Raw genomic sequence first — 24,070 nt, 5'->3', positions numbered from 1 at the left:
TTCTAGTGCTCTTTCTAGAACTGCAGCTGTTTCTACCACATCTGCAGTTACTTTCTCTACTGAGGTCTTGAACCCCTCAAAGTCATTCATGGGACTTGGAATCAACTTCTTCCAGACTCCTATTAATGTTGATATTTTGACTTCTTTCCATGAATCACAAATGTTCTTAATGGCATCTAGAAGGTGGCTCCTTTCCAGAAGGTTTTCAGTTGACTTTGCTAGCCTATCAGAGGAATCACTATCTAAGTCTTAAATATTAAGACTTGGAAGTTGAAATCACTCCTTGATCCATGGGCTGCAGAATGGATGTTGTGTTAGCAGATACAAAAACAATATTAACTTCATTGTCCATCTCCCCAGAGCTCTTGGATGGCCAGGGTGCATGGTCAGTGAGCAGTAATATTTCTAAAGAAATCTTTTTCTGAGAAGTAGGCATCAATACTGGGTTTAAGTATCCATAAACCATGTCATAAACAGATATGCTGTCATCAGGGTTTGTTATTCCATTTCTAGAACACGGGCAGAGTAGATTCAGCATAATTCTTAAGGACCCCAGGATTTTCAGAATGGTAGGTGAGCATTGACTTCAACTTAAAGTCACCAGCTGCATTAGCCCTTGATAAGAGAGTCAGCCTGTCCTTTGAAGCTTTGGAGCCAGGCATTGACTTCTCTCTAACTGTGAATGTCCTAAATGGCATCTTCCAGGATAAGACTGTTTTGTCCACATTGAAAATCTCTTGTTTAGGGCAGCTATCTTCATTAATTATCTTATCTAGATCTTCTGGATAACTCGTTGCAGCTTCTACATCAGCACTTGCTCTTTCATGTTGCATTTTTATGTTATGGAGATGGCTTCTTCCCTTAAACCTCATGAACTAACCTCTGCTAGCTTCAAACTCATCTTTTGCAGCTTCTTCACCTCTCTCAGCCTCAGAGAATTGAAGAGCGTTGGGGCCTTGCTCTAGATTAGGCTTTGGCTTAAGGGGATGTTGTGTCTGGTTTGATTTTTCTATCCAGATCACTAAAACTTTTTCCACATCAGCAATAAGGCTGTTACACTTTTTATCATTCATGTGTTCACTGGAGTAGCACTTTTAATTTCTGGCAAGAGCTTTTCCTTTGCATTCACAACTTGACTGACTAACTGGCATGGGAGGCCTAGTTTCCTGCCTAACGCAGCTTTCACCACGGCTTCCTCACTAAGCTTAATCATCCTGGCTTTTGATTTGAAGTGAGAGATGTGAGACTCTTCCTATCACTTGAGCACTTGAGGCTATTGTAGGGTTATGTATTGGTCTAATTTTAATGTAGTGTCTCAGGACATAGGCTGTGGAGAGGGAGAGAGATAGGGGACAGCTTGTTGGTGGAGCAGGCAGAATACACATAACGCTTATTGATTAAGCTCTTACACGGGCGTGGTTCATGACACCCCCAAACAATTACAAAAGTAACATCAAAGATCACTGATCACAGATCACCATTACAAATAAAACAATGATGAAAAAGGCTGAAATATTGTCAGAATTACCAAAATGTGACAGACATAAAGTGAGCAAATGCTTAGAAAAATGACGTTGATAGACTTGCTTCATGCAGAATTGCCACAAACCTTCAACTTGTAAAAACCACCATATCTGTGAAGCACAGTAAAGTGAAGTGCAATAAAATGAGGAATGCCTATATTTTTTAAAAATGCGTTTCTCCCTTCAGGCTTGTTGGCCAGTCTGGAGAGGAGCAGAGGAGGTGGAAGGCAGGAGGCAGTCTGGGGAGTTGGCTTAGAGCTCACACTTCGGACTCAGAGATGTGGATTCACGTGCAGTTCTGCCACTTCATAGACGTGGACTTGTGCAAGTTAATTTGCTTCTCTGAGATTCTTTATCCATAAAATAGTTAAAAAAAAAAAAAAAAAAGGATTTGTTGGGAGAAGGTGGTGTTCAGTGAGGGAATGTGAGTAAAACACTAATAGTGTATTCTGTAAACATTGAATCTATTCCATATTGTAGAATGATCTAAGAAAAGATGGGGAGGGAGTTTAACAGCATTTATAAAAGGGTGGCTGATGGGTGAGCACAGGTTCTGGTTTGGGGATATGAAATGCCGAAATCAGGAAAGGGCTGAAAAGTTAAGCCTTAGAAAAATAGGGCCACGGGACTAGAAGCCTTAAGCAGACCAGGAGGGTTGGAGTAAGGTGGGACCAGAAGCAAGAGAGTGAGAGGGTGTGTGGTTAAGGAGGGGGACTTTCAAGGTCAAAATACCCATGAGCATTCAAGCAAGCACTAACCCTCTAAATTGTCATCCTTCTTTATTTGACATTGTATATTATCAATTAGCACAACTTTTCCATTTAAAAAAATACCACTTTTTTTTTTTTAAGGAAATTGAATTTGTGGATGGTTCACTTTTAAAATTGAAAAGTTATATCGAAGTATATTTGGAGCAACCAGTGGAGTTCAAATTACTATTGGTTGAAATGGATTCCGAGGAAATTGTATGGAAAGCGAAACTGAGAGAATGTAAGTGTTTTGTATCTTGAATGAAAACAGGTTTGTGGAGTGGTGGGGGTGGGAAAGCCAATAGAGTAATTGTCTCTTCTGTCCTCTTAACATTTACAAATCTGATGAAGAGAAACAGAAGCCCCAGCTCCTGGGACAAAAGTGTCACTCTGGTTCCCAAGCACCACATCCAGGTCCCTGCAGGTCATCGGTGGTCCAGGGCATGTGCAGAGGTTCACCAGTGGGTCGGTTTGGCCCGTAGAGTTCTTTTTATCTCTGACCGCTCTGGGGTTTGGAGCTCAGATATTTGTATGTGAATTAAGGGTATTGTGACAAAATCTCTTTCGTGACCCGGATGTAGATCTGCATTTTGGCTGATGACATGTCTCGATTGCCTGATTCTGCCTCTTTGGTTTTCAGCTGGTAGCTCCGGCTCTCTGTGATTACAGTTCTGCTATGTGACCGCATTCCCCTGGTTTAATATTTTGGTGCCAGGAAGCCCTCTAACTATGCAGTCTTTAATGTCCTCTCCTGCTCTGGGAAAAGTGGGAGAGGGGCCATGGGAACCACCCCCCTGTTGGAGAGGGGAATCTTAGGGTATACCAGATAGCGGTCCCTGGCCTCTTCCTCAGACAGAGATCTGAGTTTGACCTTCGAAGGAAATTTATGGAACAACAGACATGTGTATAGTGATCACATTTTGGAGCTGAAAGGGAGGCAGAAGCAGTGGGTTGGAAATGAGGTCATGTGGGCTCTAGTTCCAGATCTAGAATTAACCAGCTCCTTGTGGGAGAGTGGGCCAGTCTCTCTTCCGCTTGTGGCTGTAGAATCCTCATTCTCCAATGGCACCGAGGTTGCTCCTGCCAGTGCTACATGTTTATAGTAGAAATTATTTCTGCATCAGTTTCATTTTGGATTACAGTATCTTAACTCTTTCCCAGGACCACACCTAGTCTAACGTTGGCTGTAGTATTGTTCCAAAAAGTAGCACAGTGCTAAGTGCTAGTAGCTGTACAATAAAGGGATTGTAACCCCTCTTACTCCTTCTTTCCTCCAGATTTTTGATTTTGTTGCACAAATGTAATAACACGAAGGATCTGTTAAGTGTTCTGTAAACCTCTTCATCATCTGAACAACACTTGAATCCCTTTTCAGCTCGTCTCTTTTGAATCCAATGGGTTATATGTAGAGTCTGTATTTCCTATCATGCCTTTATGCTCTAGAAAGGAAACCTGATCTAATTATTTTCTAATTCTCAGTCCTAGTTGTAAGTGTGAGATTTTTCTATAGATGTGATTGATTTTTATTCTCAGTATTATACCTTTAGTTAGCCAGTTTGAAACAGGCCCTTTTATCTAAGACCTGGAAAGAGTCTAGCTGGGACTCTGTGCTGGGGATTGTATTGTTTTTTTTTGATATTCCTTAATTCAAATAAATGAACCTGAAAGATGTTCCTTTTTAGTTACTGTGAATGCTGTAGTAACAGAGGTGTTTAACATGTAGCAGCCTGAGTAACAAATGTTCTTCTGGACTAAGAGTAAGTCTAGTGGTAGTTTTAAAGACCACTTCATAAGACCTCTGCTACATTTGAATTTTTTTTTTAACTTCTTTATTTTTATTTATTTTTAGGTGAGGCAACCCTTGGTTGACCTCACAGATTGCAAGGACCTTGTCAGTTTACAATCCCTTATTTTTTTATCTTATTTTTTAAGCCTACAGCACCTGGTCTCCCTAGGTGGTCTCCCAGCCAAGTACGAACCAGACCCAACCCTGCTTAGCTTCCGAGATCAGATGGGATCGGGCTCGTTCAGGGTGGCATGGCTGTAGACTTAACTTCTCTATTACAATAATAATGATAATAATAATAAAATAAAATAAAAATTATTATTATTATTTGGCCTTAAGCTAATGGTTAAATGAGATTAGTCATCACTATTAAGGCATCTTCACTAAAGGGACCTATGGAAGTTCCGTGTGAGATGTAGACATCTTTCAGCGCGGGGGCTAAATTTCATATGGGGAAGGTAGCATTGAATCACAACGACATGTCTAGAAAGAACCCCAAGTACTCAATGAAAATACATGAGATTTTTTTGGATGGAGTACATATAAATACATTTAAAATAGAAAAATATTTATTTTTATGCCTTTTTTCTCCCTATTGCAGGTGATACCAGTGTTCCCCTAACAGTAGTTATAGATTTAGGAAACACTGAGGGAATAACATTTCACCCGGCCTATGGGCACGGCAGCAATTACGAACAGCAGTGTGCCGAGGGCTTGAGTTTGGGAAACACTTTCTTCTACAAGACCTGTTGGAAGGAGTACTTGTTATTTATCTCAAAAAGTCCAGCCTAGTGCATTTGCTAACCTCCCAAGTTAACCCCCTGACTCGTATTTGAATTTCAGAGAGGTTGCCAAGGCTCTAGAGCTTCACACGCTTTCACACACCGATTTCTTTCAGATTTCATAGCACTTTTCCTAACTGATGCTTATTGTACTTTAACAGGCGACTGGGTCCAGCATGAACAGAGTCGGAACGTTTCGAAAAGCAGCACAGGTGGTGAGTGCTAGCAACCAGACACATTAAGCGAGCTTTAACCCACCCTGCTCTTCCCTCCATCCTCTATGGTTTTTATTTTGCCACGCAAAGGTGGTCGCATTTAGCATCTGTTGGGTGCTCTGTCACTCTCAATCTTCTGAACAACCTGAGAAGATTGTTTCTGCCTCAGTGATGATTTAAAAAAAATCTAGATTGAAAGTAGATAGAAAAAAATAAACATAATAAAAAATCAATTTGTTGATTTTTTTTTTTTTTAAGGTAACAGGCGACGAAAAATGAGTAGTACCCTACCTGATGAGGAGGTGTACGATAAAAGAATGAAGCAGACTGACACTTCAGGTTTGTAACAGTGTCCTCAGTGGCTGTAAATTATTTTTCCCTGGTCTTCCCTGTTGACATTCATCCGACACATAGCTCTTCGGTCAGTCTTTCTAGAGCCACATCCCAGTTGTACCTGTCGTCCCAGATACCTTCTTCCTGTGTCTCAGCTTTTCAAGGCCAGATAGGGACCCTTTTGCCCTGCCTCAGCCTACTTTTCCAACTTGATTCCCCACTCTAATCTTTCGCTCAGTCGTTAAGCAGAGCGGGGTGGGGGAGCTCCCTTGCAGTCCTGAAGGGTAGGGTCATATCCTGTCCATCTTTACATTTCCAGTAGCATTGAGCATGGAGCCTGTATGTAGAAGATAAGGACTGTTGATTGAATGAATGAAATTGTGGCTGTCTATGTGTACATTGATTAGCTTCACAGTTCTTAGCTATATCTAGGTAGAGCACCTCTCTCTCAGTCACTGGAGGCAGGTCTTAGTTTCTTTCAGTTAAATGGCAGAGACCAAGGCTCTATAGTTGTGGAAATATAATAGAGATTTAAAACATTTAACAGTACTCAAAGGAGCCAGAAGATGGAGTGCGTAGCTCAAAATGCAAATACAGCAAGGATTCACAAATCTAAGTTTAAAAACCCTAACTCTGATTATATGCAACAAGGTCTTAAGCCTTTAGGGATATCACGTAGCTCTCCACATTAACCCTTTCATCAAAATACCTTTTCTTTTACTATTATTGTAAGAAGTTATGACTCTCTAAAAGCAGATAAACTCTTTCTCTATAAAGTGAAATAGGATATTCTTCACTTTCTAGAACAGGAGGCTGTAAGGATTACCTATGTGTGATTTTACTGTATATCATGATAGAAATGTTTATTATTTTTATTACGTCAAGACCAAAATAAGCAAGACTCTGGAATTATTTTTAAAATTCAACTAAATTAGGATAAAATTTTTTCAAGTTCTATTGAGATGTAATTGACAGATGAAATTGTATAAACTTAAAGTACAACAGGATGGTTTGATATTTGTATACATTGTAAAATTGTAACTGCCAATCAAGTTAGCAAACAGTTACTTTTTTTTTTTTTTGGTGGCGAGAACACTTAAGATCTGCTCTTAGCAAATTTTAAGTATACTATACAATATTACCAGCTATAGTCATGGTGCTGTATATTAGACCCCAAGAACTTATTAACCTTATAACTGATGTATTAAATTGGTTTACAGGACAAGTTTTTCTTAATTCATGCAATTCTTTGGCTATTTAAAATTAGCTCCAATACCATGTAGCTAGAAACAGAATTAAAATTATAAATATACCTAGAAAGATTAAGGATTTCCAGCCTTTTTGGAGTTGATAGTGTGGGATCTAAATAAACAACTTAATAAAGATTTATTTTTGTTTAGGTATTTCTACAACATTCTTTGAGACACCCAGTCAGACACTAGCCTGGTAGTTTCAGACTCTGTGTATCGCCATGTTGCTTTTTAAAGTATGATCAGGTCTCAACCTTAACAGAACGACTTTCAGATCTTGTTAAATTTAGGCTCAGAATCTGATAACGGTGGATTTCGGGGTCGTCTTGAGAACTTGTATTTTTAATAGGTTCCCTGTTCATTTTCTTTGACAGACATTTTGAGGGATGAGAGCAATTGGCCCTGTATCACGAAACCACTAGAGGGCGCAGGCCATCTTTAAGAACCTGTTCTTTAATTTAGAAAGTTAGGAAACTGAGATGGGTAAGAGTCCAAGTACAAATGTTAGATTCACATTAATAAATCGTTGGCTTTAGATGAGCAGAGGTATTACAGTCTTGGAGAAGGGGCAGGAAGTATTCTTCTTATCTCTCACTCTTTTCCAGTGTCCCGTCTAGTATTTGAAATACTGCCTTGAGGATGCTTACCTGAAACTGCAGCCCAGTGAGCATAACACAACCAGCTACTAAAAGTGATCGTCAGAAATCTAGTTTAATAATAGGGCTAATATTTCTTATGGGGCCAGTGATTTCCACTGACAAATATATGCCCTTCCAAGACGATGACACTTTCTTAGAGGTCAGCGGATATTATAGATACTCTCTCCTTGACTTTCCTGTGGAATGTGCTTTTCCGCTAATGCCAGAAGATGGCATGATGGAGGCTGCAGTTCAGGTCTCCCACAGCCCCCTATAGTGGTGCCAATTAACATTTAGATAGACACAGAGGTATCTTTTAGAGCCACATTAATTATTTTTGGTGTCTGGACTTTCTTTTTTATTCCAACCTAATTTTGTGCTGCTCTGTAAAAAGTGTCATTCCCTCAATTATTGTCGTGAACATTATACCCCAGTTTAATGTTATTATATGGAATCGTTCCCTTTAGTCCTTAAAATATTTTGGAAAGCAGGGGTTTGAGGGCATTTACATATATTTTAAAAGCAGCGCCAATTACAAATCATGGTGTCCTTTTTAATAGAAGAATACTCTTTCATTGTAAGTTGCTGTAACTGATTGATGCATTGAGAGGAACTGCTGAATTCCTCATCTGCTTTTAGAAGGAGCGAAAACCCTGTTAACAGACACTCAGTTGATTACGCTCGCCGGGAAGCTGGGGAAGGAGTGGATAAAAATTGCCATTGTCAACCTGGAGTTGGATATAAGCGATATTGATGCTATCCGGGAGAAGGAAGAAGATGTTACCATCTATAAGTTTAGGATGCTAAAGAAGTGGCAAGAAAAGGAGCAGAGTAATGCCACAGTCCAGAACTTATATAAGTGCTTGAAGAACGTCTCTGTTGAAATCCAAGGTGTGCTGGAAGGTAAGCAGAAAATTAATCTTAGTCGTTTACTTGGGATCGAGCTGTATCTTTCAGAATAGCAAATTTCTACTATAGAATGCGTTGCTTGGTTATTTGTAAGCTTAGGTTCAGATACTTATGTAAATGCAGCAGTAAGCATGTGGGCAATCATAATCTAAGTAATGAAGATTTGTACGTGGAGTCAGGAAGGGTTCAGATCCCAGCTCAAGTGCTGGCTAGCTTTATGACTAAGCAAATTCTTAACCTAACTTTAAGCCTCTGTGTTCCCATCTGTTAGATGGCTGCAGAAACTTTTATGTCCTGTGTCTGTCATAAGAACGAAAAGAGGTAATGCATGTAAAGCTTCAGGCAGGCAGTAAGGCTCAGCAGGGGATAGAAATGAATGTCATTGCCGTACTTGAGACAGAACTGATAGCAAGCACTCAGCCTTCTGGTCCTTCCTTGGCGCTGAAGCAGTGCTCGGGGGGCCACTGGGTGGCACCAGTGAGCTTCAAGTGGCAAAGAGGGGAAGGAGGAAAAAACGAAGCTCAGAGAGGCTAAAGGGAGTTGTTTCTAGCCTCAATCCAGAAAACCACAGGGTTCCTTCTTTTGTTTTTAAGCACTTCTTTTTTTGTGGTTTGATTTAGCACACGGTTATACCAGAGGTCAAATCAATTCAAAACTTTGATTATTATATATTGTTACCATGGTTAAAAACGCAGCGTTCGTTCTTAGAGCCCTCAATAAGTCAGAGTGGTTGTATTTGGAATGCTATTTGGATTTTTTTTTTTTTAATTTCAAAAAGGATGTTAAACTGTGTACACACCCCAAGAGTCTATAGGACAAGTAAAAGAATTCGGCAATCTCTCTGATGCTTTGACGCGGTGGGCAAGGTTTCTGAACTCTCTCTGTAAGATGCTGGATGCAGAAGCCTCAAGCAAATAGAATAGCTAGTTTCAATATCAGATTTTTCATTCTTCTTAGATTTGTTGAAATTATGTAAATAACAAAGGCCCAGGTGGAGATCTGCTTATTTGCATGTAGGCTTTTCTGCCCACTGTGCTGTAGTAATCAGATTATCTTGGACCCTTTATAATGAGTCATTATTTTGGTTTGTTTTTATTTGTTCCTGACCTTACTGACACTTGACTTGCTGTAACATTAGAAATATAAAAGGATTTGTGACATTTTTTAGTGGTAAGGGGATTATAAAACTTTCTAGTCCAGTCCCTTCATTAAATAGGAAAAAAAAAAATCTTCCTTGAGTTAAAAATAAACAACCCCCACCCCCAAATTTACTAGTGTTTTATGTCCTCTCGTAGTCATAGTACCTGGTTATTTGGCTGAATTTTGCATTTTTATCAGGATGTTTTAGTATCTTGGAACCATAGCAGTATTGCAGTGAGTAGCTTCTCTTAAGTTCAGGAAAGCTCAGCAACTTTCAGGAGTTCCTTGTTGAAATGGACAAGCAATTTTATTTCAAAGCATGTCCCTTTTTCCTCCAACTACTGAATGCGTTTGATTTTGTTTGTTTATTTGTTTTGTTTTGTTAGGTTTCTTACGGGCAATATGAAATTTAGAAGATGAACTGAAAAAGGAAACCTCAGGAACTTTGATCTGCAAAACATTTCAACTGGTAATTAGTTATAGATTCCATGAGACTTTGAACTTTCACAGTCTATGGAAGCAGCTTGCTATATAATCAGTCACTCTATAGAGGCAAAGAGAATGAAAAATATTTGGAAAACTTGAGGAAGAAAACACCTCTATAATAGCAAGATTTTTTTTTTTTTTTTTGGCACCTCCTACTCACACCATCCTACCCTGCTTCCCCACCCAAACTGGTATAATTACAAAGGGTGCTGAAAATGATTCAACTCGGTCAGGTGAGAAATGTGGTAATTTTCTTTTTGGAGTCTGTGGACTATGAAATTCATATCAATGAAATTCATTTTTAGCAATTAAATGGCAGTGTACTTGAACTTGCACCAATTTAGTTTAGCTTTTATAACGAAGAGAGGTTCCTATTTTAGCTCCCACACAGACAGACACATGCCTCTGAGTACAATACGTCATTTTATGCGGGGTATGACTTCTGTATCTCACGTTTACTAACCTGTCTGGCTAGTGGTCTGCTAAGTTATTTAACCAATCATGTTACCTGGTCTTGGAGTGATCAGAAAGGAATGTAGTCCTCTCTCATTGATGTTGATTGCCTCACCTTACTGGGCAGATTCAACCTGGTCGATTGTCAGTCCCTACAGTTTTTAACAACCTTCCACAATCACCAGGCCAAACACTGCATTTCCTGACTTTTACCCTGGGATCATTCACTTGATGGAGGAAAAAACCTACTCAGAAATACCTTAGCAGGACCAAGGGAAAACTGTCATCTCTTCTTGAAGAAGACTTGCCCCAGGGAATAATGGGCCACATTGGCTCTTGTTAATTGGTGAAATGTTCTTTTTTTTTTCTTTTTCTTTTTTTGTATGTATATTGTCCCTCTTCCAGAATCATGCATGTGGTGATTTAACATTTTCGATATGTTTTGTTAACTTATTTGAAGAAACTATAAATTACCATTAGTCTTCTGTCAACATTAGCTGGAGAGTAAAATAAATCTCAATGAATTAATCAGAGAAACACATTTTATTGTTTTGCCTGTGAAGAACAAATTGACTCTATAGGGGAGAATATATTTTTAATTATCAGGGATCCTGTGGAAATCAAATCAGTGTCACTTTATGAGTCTTTTTTTTTTTAATGTACTATATTTTAGGAAACACATGGAGTTTTAACACTCAAAAGTTAAACTACTTAAAGGACTTGAATTTTTAAATGTTTATTATTTTTTATAAGTTGTTTTTCGAAGATGTGCATAATTTCAGAGGTGCTTTGTATATAAGCTGATTTCCTCACAATTTTTTAAGCTTTTTCATACTATGGATGAAGGGAAGAAAAATAAATCTGCATTCGTATAGTGCAAATGTGGTTTCTTTGTATTCTTATTTACTTACAGATTATTTTTTGAAGCATCATATTCCTTGTTTGCTATTATTTTGACTGTTTGGACACTAGTTGGTTTTGTGCCCGGCACTCCAGTTCTTGGAATGCAGGCAGAGTGAGTGTAAACTCCAGTAAACTAGGTCACCTAGGAATTTACACGGGTTCAGGGGAACCTACACCTCCCCTTAACCCGTCTCACTCCAAAAATGATTTAGAGCCCTTTCCCCCCATGATGGGAAGATGGGAAGGTGTGTTTTTATTTAAAAACAAGTGGATTCATAATAGTTCTTCATCGTGCATCTCTCTAATGGGATTTTCTTTGTACATTTGTGACTCATTTTGTTACTTTATTGTATTGCTTTGAAGGAAAAGTTTCCTCCCTAGCTTTGTCGTGTGGAAGCACATTTTCACGCCATCTTCTAAAGAGGCCACTATATTTGCTGATTTTTAAAGGTGTTCTCATGAGGCTGGGGGTCTCAGCAGTTGGCCTAGCCCGTTGCCCGTTGCTGGAAGTCCTTCTTGGGGTGAAGCAGCACACCGCGGGCCGAAGAGCACGATCCCGGCTGGGTAACCAGCGAGTTACTGCTGGGATTATGTCTTTTCCAACCCACATTCCATGGTTTGAGTCTTTCTGATAATGGCTCTGTAACTGCTGATACTGAAATAGAGGTCCTGGGGTTGAAATCTGAGCATGGAGTTCTGAAGTTCTTCCTGCTGCTTCTCTGGGGCTTCCGGCTCTGCCAGAGGACTTAGATCCAGTTTATTCCAATCTTGATGAGGATTCCTAGTTAGACAGCCTGGAGTTAGTCAGCCATCTTTGTTCTGTGGAAGTCTATCCTTACTGTTCGCTGTAACCTCTGGCATAAGGTTCATTCTTAGAAGGGGGTATGCGCTCTATGCATTGATAGCAGTGTTTTACTTTCAAGCAAGTTGGTAAATCGAAAAGATGGTGTTGTTACTTATAAAAAACCTGCAGGGAGGAGCTTGGACTAGTTCAGTGAGTTTCTAACTTTTCTTTGGCTGTGGAAGCCATTCGTGAAAGGAAATCTTACCTGGAACCTGGGTTGGCAGAACATTTACAAGGGGAGGTGCTGTGGTTGGAGGGTTTCTGAGGGCAGTTGAGAGGTACCTGAGGAGCCTTGCTGAGCCCCCTGCGGTGTGGACGAGGTGAATGCTAGGGTCTTTTAAACTGTCGTCGGGAGTTTGTTTCTAAGACATCTGCAACGCGAAGTGAACCACTTTCTGGTTCACCGCTGTGGTCTGTTGGCACATTATTTCTGCAGGACAGTAACCACATAATCCCAAGCCATAGGTATATAAATTATTCAAATCAACAGGCTAACGAATTTTGGATTTTTTCCCCCAACATAAGCATTTATAATTATTTTGAACCAAACGAGCTTATGCCTTTATGATTTTTAACTTTTTTTTTTTTGGTAATTGGGAATAATTTGATGCTAAAGACTATCAAGACTTTATTTCTAGATTAGAAAAAGAAATGAAAAACAGGTGGGAACCCATGAAGATATGCCTTTTTCTCTCTTTCTACTATTTTTGAGTAACAGGGCCCGAGAACACAAATGCATGAATAACACGACATTTGTTACACTTGAGGTTCTCACAGTGTAGTGAGGGAGAGAGGGGATATGTAAAAACTATGGCGATGTCTGTATGGTCATGACTGAAGTGTCCCGTGACTTACTGTGATCTTTATACAAGAGGCAGAAGGATGCAGTGGTTGCACAGGCTCCATGCAGCCACCCTGGTTTGCAGCTGGCCACTTGGTCACTGTGGCCTCACATGGGGATGCTGGGGATGGAGATCCCTGTGCCTCTTCTGATAAGGGCACTAACACCATCTTGGCAGCTCCATATTTATGACTTAACTAACCTCCTAAAGTCCCCATTTCCGAATACCATCAGGGCTTCAACATGAGTTTTAGGGTGACACATTTAGTCCATAGCAATATTGTAATGCACTTTGCCTAAAACTAGGAAACCAACATTATGCTATCTGCAACCAGATGTTCAGTCCTCAAACGAGGACAACATCTGACTAGCCCAGGTATTTATGATCTCTGCAGCACTGCCTCGGGCCAAGCTGGTTTCTTCCGTTTTTGTTCCTATGTTTCCTTTCCTCCTTATGGTATCTAAGGACCTTTTGCATCTCATTTGAGTTGTCTAATACCCACCTTTGAATATCTGGATGAATCACTCCACAGAACTTTACCTGTTCTCCAAAGCTCTGGGCCCTCAGTGGGATAGCTATCAGCTGGCTTTCATGTTAATTATCTGATTAAGTTATTCTCAGATGTGAGAAATACTTTCCCTGTTTATTTACTTTTTAAAAAAGTAATTTGTTAAAGGAATCTACAATAGGCTAGGACTGGGGAATGTGTTTAGGGGGCCTGGGTCTTACTAGGTTACTTTGCTTCCCACCCTTTGTTCTGTAAAGGCAAAGGCCCTGCCTTTTTGCCCTTGAGTCTTGCACCAGACAGCCTCCTGTGATTGCCCACCCTAGGCCCAGTGCCGTGGAGGGGCAGCGTCACTCAGGTCGTTAAGCAAACAGTCTAACAATTTAAACCAATCGATGTTGAATGCTGACTGTACTATGTCATTTAATCTTCATAACAGCCCTGGGAAATAGGGCTACAGTTTTTCAAATTGCAGAGATAATAGTAACAACGAGGCTTTAACCAATTTGGCCTGGTCACCAAGCCCAAAGACATAATAATTTTCAAAAATTGCTCACATTTATTGTGCACATATTGCTAGTGCTTTGCATGAGTTGTTCCATGTAACCTTCCTGCTGATCTTTGAGGCAGGTTCTAGTATTATCTTTGTTTCTTAGAAGAAGAAACGGGGTGAGGTTAAAATAGTGTGGTCATGTTAAACTTGTAAACTGCGGACTCAGGCTTTAAAAAAATGGAAAACTAACCACGTAACAAGGGGTGGAGTTGGTTGGGAAGATGTTTCTTGTGCCAGTTGTGTTTTTGAAGCATACCTCATAGTAATTTCTAGAAGTAAAGCAACACTTGTGTTTCTCTGTATAAACCCCGTCCATGGGATGGATGATCTATTTACCTCTCCTGTTTCTTGGCACAGACAAGAGACAAGTTGCCATTCTGTGAGCAGTAGCAGTAACTCTTTATTCCCAGCCCCAGCAAGCCATAGAGCTCTTCCCTAATGAAAGCTGCTGAAACCCTGAACCTGATACTTAATGGCAAGTAACTCCTGTCTATGAATCACTTTGTGGGTCATTCAAGCTTGTAGAGTAATCCCTAAAGAAAAAGAATCTGAAAACGAGTACGTTTGCCACACAGATGAGGCCCTGGGGTGGCCACACACATTTCCTCTCGCAGGGATGGGCACTGGAGTCAGCCAGGTGGTGGGGATTCTACATAAGGAAAGGAGGGCCGCCCTGAGTAGTTTGTTTCTTATTCCTCCTTTTCATATTAAGGAGGAATATGATGATCAGAGCACTAAAATTATGTGGTATTCAGTCAGCTGAACCTTTTAAAATTCACATGTTTTAGAGTATTAAGAAGATGGAATTTAATATTTGGGTCGTTAAGAGCACATCTCTTAAGCCAAAGCAAGGCAATTATCCATGTGGCTCAGGCAGTTCTATATAATTTAAAGCAAATGGAGTTTTTCTCATTGTAATTTAGAAACAACTTCCCCCAAGGGCCCAAAGGGGCACAACAATTAGAATAATCTAACTAGAAGTTCTCTTAATGATGTTTTTCCCAGTTGGAGGTTATTATTATGTATTTGTCTAATGTACAGTATGTGATAGGGCTGTGGCTAACAGGGAAAAACATTTTGTGTATTTTAGATTCAGATGTTGAACAAAAATAATACAGTATACTCTCAAAAACTTTAATGACATCAGTGCTAAAGCACATCTTGTTTTATGAGGCTCCCTTTAAAATGAGATTAAAGGAATTAGGAAATGGGTAAGAATATTGTGGCATTCTTTCCAAGGTAATTTTGTTCAGATTTCATCAGTTTTCAGTTTTCTCACCATGTGTATGTTAACACTTCAAGTACTCCAATTACATTGGAAAAATATGAGAATTACTTTAATTCAATCATTTTATTTTTAGAACATGGTATTTCTCAAATCCATTTGAAAATAAATATCTTAATAAATATAACATAAATAAATATAAATGTACATGCTTTCATGAACACAAAATTATATAAATATTTTAAAATAAATTATGATCGAGTGTTTCTATAAACACTTTGATATAGAAATAGCTTATAAATTCTTGCTCTTCTATTAAAAAGAAAAAAAAAACATTCAGTGAAGAAAATTTCCCTCCTTAGCAATTTGCTCATTAAAACTTTAACACAACTTATCCATAGTAAATGCGAAATACACTTGATGAAAGGAATCATGTGAATATAGGAGTCACAGCATTCAGCTTTTGGGTAGTGACTAATGTAAACAACATGAAAATTACTGTACTAGCTTAAGTAGAACCAGGTCAAGTCGCCCCCTCTCTAGTTCTCAGCCCACAGCCTATTAAAAATTCTTTGGTTCAGATTTTTATAAATGCGACTTTAAGGTTGGGAGAGACCTCAGCTTTTTAGGAAGAATTCAGATAGCTCATCATCCTGTCGATAGTCACTGCACGAATTCTGAAAGCATGAAGAAGGATGCAGAGCTTGATTTTAGTTTTATATAAATCCGGTTCTCCAAAGAAGGGTTTTTGTGGCACAGTCTCACTGTTGAAATTCAGGGCCTAGGAGAATAAATGTTGAGCATGACATATATGGTTTTCCAAAATTAAAACATTCATCCACAAAAATGGAGGAAGCCAACACATGTCTCAGAGCCTTGCAACCAACTCCCTCATGACATCTAAACCCAAGCCAGTCTACTCCCAGCCAGATGGCCAGGCAGAACCTGAGAGAAGAAATTCTCATTATCCAAGCACATGTATCTTCAGTGAGCTCTGAAAAGACCCTTAAAGCTATTTAGAAAATCAGTGGAAGTTGCATTTTAGAAAGGAACAATTCTGTTAAGATGACATCTGCTGCAATATCTAATTAATTCTTGTATGTTACATTAAGAAGCTAAGTCCTTTTTAGAACAGGGAGGTGATGGATCGCTATTGATCGAAACACTTTATCAGTAACAGAGCTGTTGACTACAGTCACTCATATAGGTCACATAAATAAACCTCCCAGTTTTAGCCCTTTGATAACTCAATGCGAGACCTTATATTTGCATAATGATCAATACTTGTTCCTCAGAAAAAGCCTAAAAGAAAGGGTGGCTAAAGTCTTCCCACTTTACAGAAGAAGAAACTGAGGCACAGAGGGGCAGATGGTTTGGGCATAGTCTAATTACTGGTAGAATAGATTCCAGTGCCCAAATCACCTAACTGTTGGTCTAGAAAATGAAATATTCACAACTCACTGGATGGTAACATTCTTTGATACTTGTATTACATTCACAGCCTTTTGAACAAGTAATTTGGTACCTCCCCCACCCCCAAAAAATGAATGAATGAATGAAATAAAAGTCTTTTTTAGATATGATTTCTGATACCACATTTTTATCACATGCCCTGGTCACTCACCCTGCTCTTTCTTACATGAATATTTCTATGTTTTGTATTAGCATCATGTGCAATGATGCTTCAGAAATTACAAAGCAAGTTCTTGACTCTGGGTAACATGTGGTGGTCCCCAGGTGATAGGTCATTATTTCCTTTCATTCACATTTTGGTTCAGAATGGGTCATGCACTGGCACTAGTCCTGCTTGCTTTCTTTTGCATGCTGGCCACTCACAAGCCCATCCTGGAGCCTTTAGAGGTGAGCGAGAATTGTAGTAGAATCCCTTTGCTGGGGGCTTAGATTCTGGCTCTGCCACTTGCAAGCTGCATGACCTCGGACAAGTGGCTAACTGTCTAGGCTTCCATTTCCTCCTTTGTACAGATCCCAAATGGTTGTTGTGGGGCTGCCATTAGAAAATGTCTGAAAGCATTTGCCTGGTGCATACCACTTGGTCAGCAGATGGGTGGCTGCTTCTGTTAATTGGACTTGCTCACATTTGCCCTTTCTCTAGAGGGTGCTCTCAAGGCCATAGCTCTGCAGGAGCTATAGAAGGGGATTTCAGGCCTCTCCGAGTCCAGGAAGGGCTGACTGTATACCTCTTCTGGGACCCTGGCTGGCTGTCTCACTGACAGGACGAAGCCCTTACCTGCATTAGTTCATCAATAGCTGCCAGCATATTTTGATCCAGAATGATCTGCCTCTTAGGATCCATCAAAAGCTTTGCATTCATGGCCTTGAACTCCACCTGGTACATCTTCAAGTCCTCATAGATACTACTAAGGCAGAGGGTCTGGGCGATATGACAAAATGGGGTAGAAACCATTGAGATGGTCTAGAAACATTCCCGACCCCCTGCTGCATTTGAGGAAAGGCCTTTGTGTCTTACCGTCATATAAGAAGCCTTTCCAGAGGCCAGGCAATTCCCTTTCTAGAAGAAAAAAATAATCAGACATTAATGGTATAAATTCATAAAATGGGCTGAAACCTTTAATTTTCTGACTAACTTACAGTTATGAAAGAGATCTCCCTGGAAACCAGGCAACTTTCATTCTATAGGGGAAAAAAAACACATCAAAGATATTCTTAATATAAAAATTTCTGAATTTCCTTCTCGAATACATGTTTTATAAATTAGGATAAAAAACAAAATTTACTATCTTAACTATTTTTAAGTGTACAGTTCAGTACTATTAAGCACATTCACATTGTTGTGAAAAACCATATCTGTTTTTATAATTTTTTCTTAAAATCTAACTTTGAAGTGGGACTTGTTAAAGTCCCATGATGGTGGAGACCAGAACCATGCACATTTTTTTTGGAAGAAAATGACTTCGACACACAGCTTTTAATTGTATTATTTGCTTTTGGAGGAAAATCATCCATACCGTGGTTAATTCCAGTGGTAAACAGGCCTCTATGGTGCTGGTTTTATCTTTTGTAATATCTTCATGATCAATCTCTTCAGAAGTGCAGGAGTAAAATTCTAGAGTTTGTATGGCCTGTAAAAAACATAAGGAGAAACCTAGTTTGTAATATTAATAAGGCACCTGGCTCCCCATACCTTGGAGTGCCAGCAAAGCCAGAGCTGGCTGCTCTTGACCTCTATTCCTTTGATCTATAGGAAATGCAGGCTTTTCATAAGACAAAAGGAAACGGGTCATGGGCACTCTCTCCCTCCCTCCTTTCCTTTTGTGTTTAGGACATGTTTCCCTGGATGATGTGTTTTTCCATTATGTAAACACCATAAATCATTTCAACGGGCTGTGCTGATCAGCATCTATACCACGCTGTGACACTTGCTTCTGGTGAAAACAGTTTTTTTTCCTTCTGCCAAAGCTCCTGTGTTTTATGAATATCTTTTAAATTATAACCTCTAAAGGGGAACTGTTAAATTCATAATTTGATGGATATAACAAACATGGAACCCTAAAGACAAGTAGAGATTTGTGGTACACACACGTGCAGCTGTCATCCTTCAAACATGTTAGAAGGCATAGTTGAATATAATTATGAATCTTAAGAAATAGATGACTTTTTGATTGAAGATTGAGATCATTTTTCCATTCAACAAGCCTGCCGTGTGCTAGGCACTATGCTATGTACTAAGGAATATGACAACGAAGAGGACTATGTTACATCCCCCAGGATTCTAAGTTCATCTGAGAAGACAGACAAGTGCCCGAAGGACTAGGAGGCAGGTCAGCAGGTGGGAAGCACTGAGAAGGGTGTAAAGGTTCTTGAGGATGGGCTGGAAAGGGAAGCAAACATTTCACTGGAGACAGACATTGGTGTTAAGGGGGTTAGAATGTTGATGGCAGAAGAGAGGGCGTTTCAGGCAGAGGGAATTGCATGAGCCACGAATCATGGCTTGAGAGTACAGAACATATTTGGGAGCTGGTAGTAAAATTCCTGTCTGGTAGGCAGAATAATGCACATATACCACCACCCCCCCTAAACACATTTACCTCCCAACCCCTGGAACCTGAGAAGGTGTTATGTTACAAGACCAAGGGAATTAAGGTTGCAGAGGACGTTAAGTTGCTAATCAGCAAACCTTAAAATAGAGAGGTTGGTTATCTTGAATTATCTAGGTGGTTTCACTGTAATCACGGGGTCCTTATAAGTGAAAGAGGGAGGCAGAAGAGTCAAAATCAGAGTGACGCTGCATGGGAAAGACTCAATTGGCCATTGCTGGCTTTGAAGATGAAAGGAGGCCATATACCAAGGAATGTGGGCAGCTTCTAGAAGCTGGAAAAGGCAAGGGAACAGAATTTCCCCTAAAGTCTCTGGAAAGGGATATGGCTCTGCTGACACCTTGATTTTACCCCAGTGAGACCCATTTTGGATTTCTGACCTCGAGGGCGGTAAGGTAATAAATCTGGGTTGTTTAGAGCCACTAAGTCTGTGGTAATTAGTTACAGCCGCAGTAGAAAACAAATACCCTATTCCTGGAGGGGTTCAGGCGGACCCGGGCAGCCACTCTCCTGAGCAGGTGATACAAAGTTAGAGACAGAAATGTGGGCCCACTGTTAAGAGTTCTTCAGACCTTTTCAAGAGAAGCTGGAAATTTGGATGCTTTTATGAAAGGTCCACTTTTTCAATAGCATCAAACTAAAAATTCAAAGTAAAATATAAAAGACATGGGGCAAACTCTACAAAACTGTGTGCTGGATATGGCCAGTGAATGGCATGCACTTGCCACCTCTGTTTTCTGTAGTAGCCAGCTATTTGTCCTGGCAAATTTAACACAGGAATGGTATTTTAAAATGTATATCAAATTGAGTTCTACAATCTTTTGACCTTCCATGCTACCTCTGGGAGAAGAAGAATCAGCTTTTTCACATAAAGCATCTATTTAAACTGGAGCGCCTAAATTTTATCCATATTGAACCTTTCTTCAAGAACCAAAGCACTTATCTCTACAGTTTTCATTTGGCGAGCTGCCTTTTTAATTAAGATTGATTGAACTGTAAGGAGCAATTGGCAGCACATTTTGAAAGATAAGGGAAAAAGGAGTTCTTTAAGAAGGCCTTGTGGCACTGAGTTTATTTTAAGGTTCTTGTAAAACAAGCTAAAAATATTCAAGAAAGATTTACTAGAGAGCAAGAAGGCAAAAGGACACCTTTGAAAACAGTGTTTGGCCATTGCAGTAAACGCAATAGCCACTGGAACGCCCTTGAAAGGCAAAAAAAAAAAATTTTTGGCATTAAAATTGGAAACCTAAAAAATGAATGAGGCTGTAAATAAAATTATATAAGTCTATCCCTAGAAAATGAAAGCTGGATGTATACTGTCACAGGCTCCCTGAAATGCATTGCTCCGACAACACACTGAGTCACCAGACTGGAAGCTGGCGAGCAGCATGAAGGGCAAGTCTAATTCATCTTTGTAGCCCCCGGAGCATTGAGGCTGCACCTAATAACGGTTTCCTGGATTGATAAGTATGTCAGAGAAACAGTGTGGGCCTGACACAATTCCATCTCTGTTGGCAGGCTACAGGGAACACTGTAAATATCTACTTTCCTCTGTGTAGACACAGCCAAAATGAATGCCATTATAATTTATTACCACCCTTGCTTTCTCTGGAGACACAATTTCATTGAGACTCTTTAGCTAATAGTTGGGCCATTTGTAAAGTTCCCTCTTCCTCTCTTGACAGCTCCTGATTAACTCCCACAATTTCCCTGCAGTTCCTTCAGGTGACTAGGGGTTCAGAGAAACCCCTTCCCTGGAGAGGATGCAAAGTGGGAACAAGGACATTGAGAAGCTCACCTTCTGAAGTGCGCTGCTGACAGCCCTCAGCAGGTTTTGGGAGTGGTTGAGGCACTGGAACATTCCTGGGCCTGGTGTGGCTGTGGGGAGGTTCCTGGCCAAACTGAAGTGGTCCAGGTGGTTTAGGAGGACCAGAGTGGCCAAAAGGAGGAGTCCTGGAAGGGAATGATGGGGCTGACTCAGCTTGTCCGCCTAAACGATTTGGCCTGCCTCTACCTTCCATCCATTCTGGCCATCTGCACCTGTCCACCTTCTGGGCACCTCCCTCCCTCCACCCTTTTTCAATCTTCCTTGAACACCTGAGAGATGAATCAAGTTCTTGGAAGGCAGTGCTCTATTGTAGGGTTAGAAGCCTACTGGCTGTGAGGACTCCCAGTAGCTCAAACAAGGATGTTGGACTCAGAGCTCATCCAGAAAATGTTGCCATTTCCCAAGCCGGGAAACTGAGGCCAAGTGGTGAAGTGACTGGCCCAGACTCGCCACCCAGTGTTTTGAAAAGAGTGGGGTGACAAAGCCTCGCTTTGAAGTAGGCTGGGATCTGCCCTCTTAGTGCTATAGCTGAGGGACGCTGGGCAAGAAACCATCCCGTGGGGCCTCAGTTTCTCACTCGTGAAGTGGGCTCGATACTTAGCTCACCCGGCTGTTTCAAGATTAAAAGAGTGTCCTGCTTAGCGCGCAGTAACCACGGGTAAGCCTTTCCCCACCCTTTCTCTCTCTACAAGAAATTGCCGATTGTTGTCAGTCTCCCCTGAGCAGTCCCGAGTTTCTGCCACCTGTACCCGGGCTGCCTCCCTTCCCCACCGGCGCCCCGAGCCTCGGCCCCCCGGGTACTCACTGTGCGGTGAGCTCATGCTGAGTGCGCGCTGCGCGGACGCCGAGCCAGCAGCTGGACGTCGAGGGCTGGATGCAGCAGGTGAGGACGGTGTTTAGGAGGCTGACCCAGGGGGTCACATTTTTATAATTGCTCCGAGGCGCGGCAGGACTTTCCCAGGACTCTGGTCTCTTGCTTTCTTTCTCTCTCTGTCTCTCTCTACATCAGCTTCTTGGTGACACGTGGAATTCGACCCAGCAGGGCTTGAGGCGCTTTCAGATTAACTCCCGGGGTATCCAGCCGCAGTCGCTCGGGACGGCCCCGCCGCCTCCGATCTGGTCCAAAGCGAAAGCGAAATTCGGGCAGAGCAGGATGCACCGGGCTGCCGGGCACGCCCGACCCCCTGCCCTGTGTCTCCGGGACGGCCCCCGCCCCAAACCCCAACTACCCAGCCAGAGCCCTGCCGCCCTGCAGCGCCCCCTCCCGGCAGAGCACCAAGTAGTGCCATCCACTTTTCATCCAGCATATCCAGGATGGGCGCTGATCCTGACCTTCCGCCTGGTTCTGAATGGGAATGGGCAATTCATTCATACGTTCCTGCCTTCATTTATTCATTCATTCAGATGGTCTACAATGTGCCAAGCCGACATTGTGCCAGGCACAGGATAGGCCCCTTTGGGTCCCTGCCACACCAAGTCTAACTCAGTGTGTTTTGTTCCTGGGTTCAATCTTAAACAAGAACAGAAATTAGACCAGACTGGCTGTGCAGTAACTGCTCTCTTAGAGAATGCAGTTTCTTTATAGCGTCCTGGAGGGAATCGTGACAATTTAGTGGGATGGATGCACAGGGTCCTGGGAGAAGAAGCTCGGAGAAGGCACCTCAGCAGGAGCAGTGGGGGTGAGGAAGCAGCAGAGGCTTCCCGGAGCAGGGGGCAGCCCCGACCTGTGTACTGAAATATGAGTAGGCATTAGACCACCTCCAGTGTGGTGGGGTGTAGGTTCTAGGTAGGGGGAATAGGGTATAGAAGCACAGTCAGGGAGAGTAGAGGGAAGTAGTGATCCAGGGGTTCCGCTGTCAGAATGTGAGGTTGGAGAAGACGATGGGGCTGTGCCGTGGGGATAATAGATGCCATGCTAAGGAGTCTACAATCTGCCGAGGTTTGACGGGAGCCCTCTAGGGTTTTAGGCAGGAGGCATGGTTGGATTTGTATGATGCGAAGATTTCTTCAGCAGCAGTATTGAGGATGGGTCCCCGGGGTCAGGAGTGGAGCAGAGGGAGCTGTTGGGAGGGCGTGGCCAAGATTCCACTCGGAACAGAGAAGAGTGGGTGGACAGGAGGGATTCTCAGGGCAAATAGGGGCCAAGGCTCAGTAACTCCTCAGGTGCGGTCCGGAAAAGCACTGAGAATGTTTGAATAGGGGTTGTTTCCGTTCCTGCACGGGGTTACTGTAAGAGGGGAGTGAGTTTGGGGGACAAAAGTTCCATTTTGGATGTATTGGGTTTGAGGTTCCTGTGGGACTTTTCAGTTCACTCATTTCTACCACAAGCATTAGTCATCCTGAGTGTGTATGAAAGGGAAGGGTGTGTTTGGTCATTCACTCAAAGCTTCTGATGGGTTTTACTGCACTTCAACTGTAAAGGCCCCAGGACTTCAATGTGGAGCTGCCAGTGTACACTTTTCTGCAGAGGACCCAATCTTGGATAGGCATAAACTTTGGAAAGAAGAGTAGGTGCTTCTTCTTTCTCTCCTCCGGGTCTTCATTGATGTTGTAGTACATGTGGTCACTATTAGCCCTGAGGTACTACTATGAAAACTTGGCAGAGCCAACCTCCATCGAAGATGGGGTGATGAAGCCAACTAAGAGAAAGCTGTGATAGCCCTTGGCCCGATTCAAGCTCTTTCTGTTGTTGGCATCAGCCCCCATAGGCAAATCATCTGCTTGAGGGTGATAGGGTCTTTTAGATGTGTGTAAATGAGAACAATAGTTGATCATTAAGGCTCCTTCCAATGCTCCCATCTGCGAATTCCCCTTGGGAATGGAGACCAGTGTGCTGTGAGAAACAATTTCACATAGCGGATTGTGTGAAACAAATGACGGTGAAGAGCTGTTTGTTTCCATTTAGGATGGGCTTAAATGTACTTAAAATCAGAATGAAGTAAAGTTTATCACAATTGAGCTATTTCTCCCCTAGAAAGGTCATCTCCTATGGAAAAGCAATTTCTGTGGCATACATGAGCACAGGGCCTC

At 41.4% G+C, this 24,070-nt stretch overlaps 2 protein-coding genes and 1 non-coding gene across 3 annotated transcripts in view; 1 reads left to right on the top strand and 2 right to left on the bottom strand.

The window, feature by feature from the left end:
- Positions 1-11,145, top strand: part of LOC107512957 (NACHT, LRR and PYD domains-containing protein 1b allele 5) — a 35,820-nt gene extending 24,675 nt beyond the window's left edge. Inside the window, exons 12-16 of the mRNA XM_036219077.1 lie at positions 2,375-2,513; positions 5,002-5,055; positions 5,314-5,394; positions 7,916-8,179; positions 9,712-11,145. Of these exons, the coding sequence (XP_036074970.1) occupies positions 2,375-2,513; positions 5,002-5,055; positions 5,314-5,394; positions 7,916-8,179; positions 9,712-9,731 (558 nt within the window). The 3' untranslated portion in view covers positions 9,732-11,145. The remainder of the gene's footprint in view (positions 1-2,374; positions 2,514-5,001; positions 5,056-5,313; positions 5,395-7,915; positions 8,180-9,711) is intronic.
- On the bottom strand, positions 4,203-4,321 carry LOC118602490. The gene has a single exon (XR_004950723.1). It is a non-coding gene; the product is annotated as a 5S ribosomal RNA (ribosomal RNA).
- A 4,260-nt stretch (positions 11,146-15,405) lies between the features above and the next one.
- IL12A (interleukin 12A) lies at positions 15,406-22,155 on the bottom strand. Its single transcript, XM_016148996.2, has 7 exons — positions 21,846-22,155; positions 21,011-21,165; positions 18,124-18,237; positions 17,747-17,788; positions 17,625-17,666; positions 17,385-17,528; positions 15,406-15,917 (listed from the first exon to the last, which is right to left on the bottom strand). The coding sequence occupies exons 1-7, from the start codon at positions 21,859-21,861 to the stop codon at positions 15,762-15,764; spliced, it is 669 nt and encodes a 222-aa protein (XP_016004482.1). The 5' UTR covers positions 21,862-22,155; the 3' UTR covers positions 15,406-15,761.
- Positions 22,156-24,070: the final 1,915 nt, after the last annotated feature.

Source organism: Rousettus aegyptiacus, unplaced genomic scaffold, assembly GCF_014176215.1.
Source record: "Rousettus aegyptiacus isolate mRouAeg1 unplaced genomic scaffold, mRouAeg1.p scaffold_m13_p_4, whole genome shotgun sequence".
In the NCBI taxonomy this organism is placed as follows: domain Eukaryota; kingdom Metazoa; phylum Chordata; class Mammalia; order Chiroptera; family Pteropodidae; genus Rousettus; species Rousettus aegyptiacus.
This window is presented reverse-complemented; position numbering and strand designations above follow the sequence as displayed.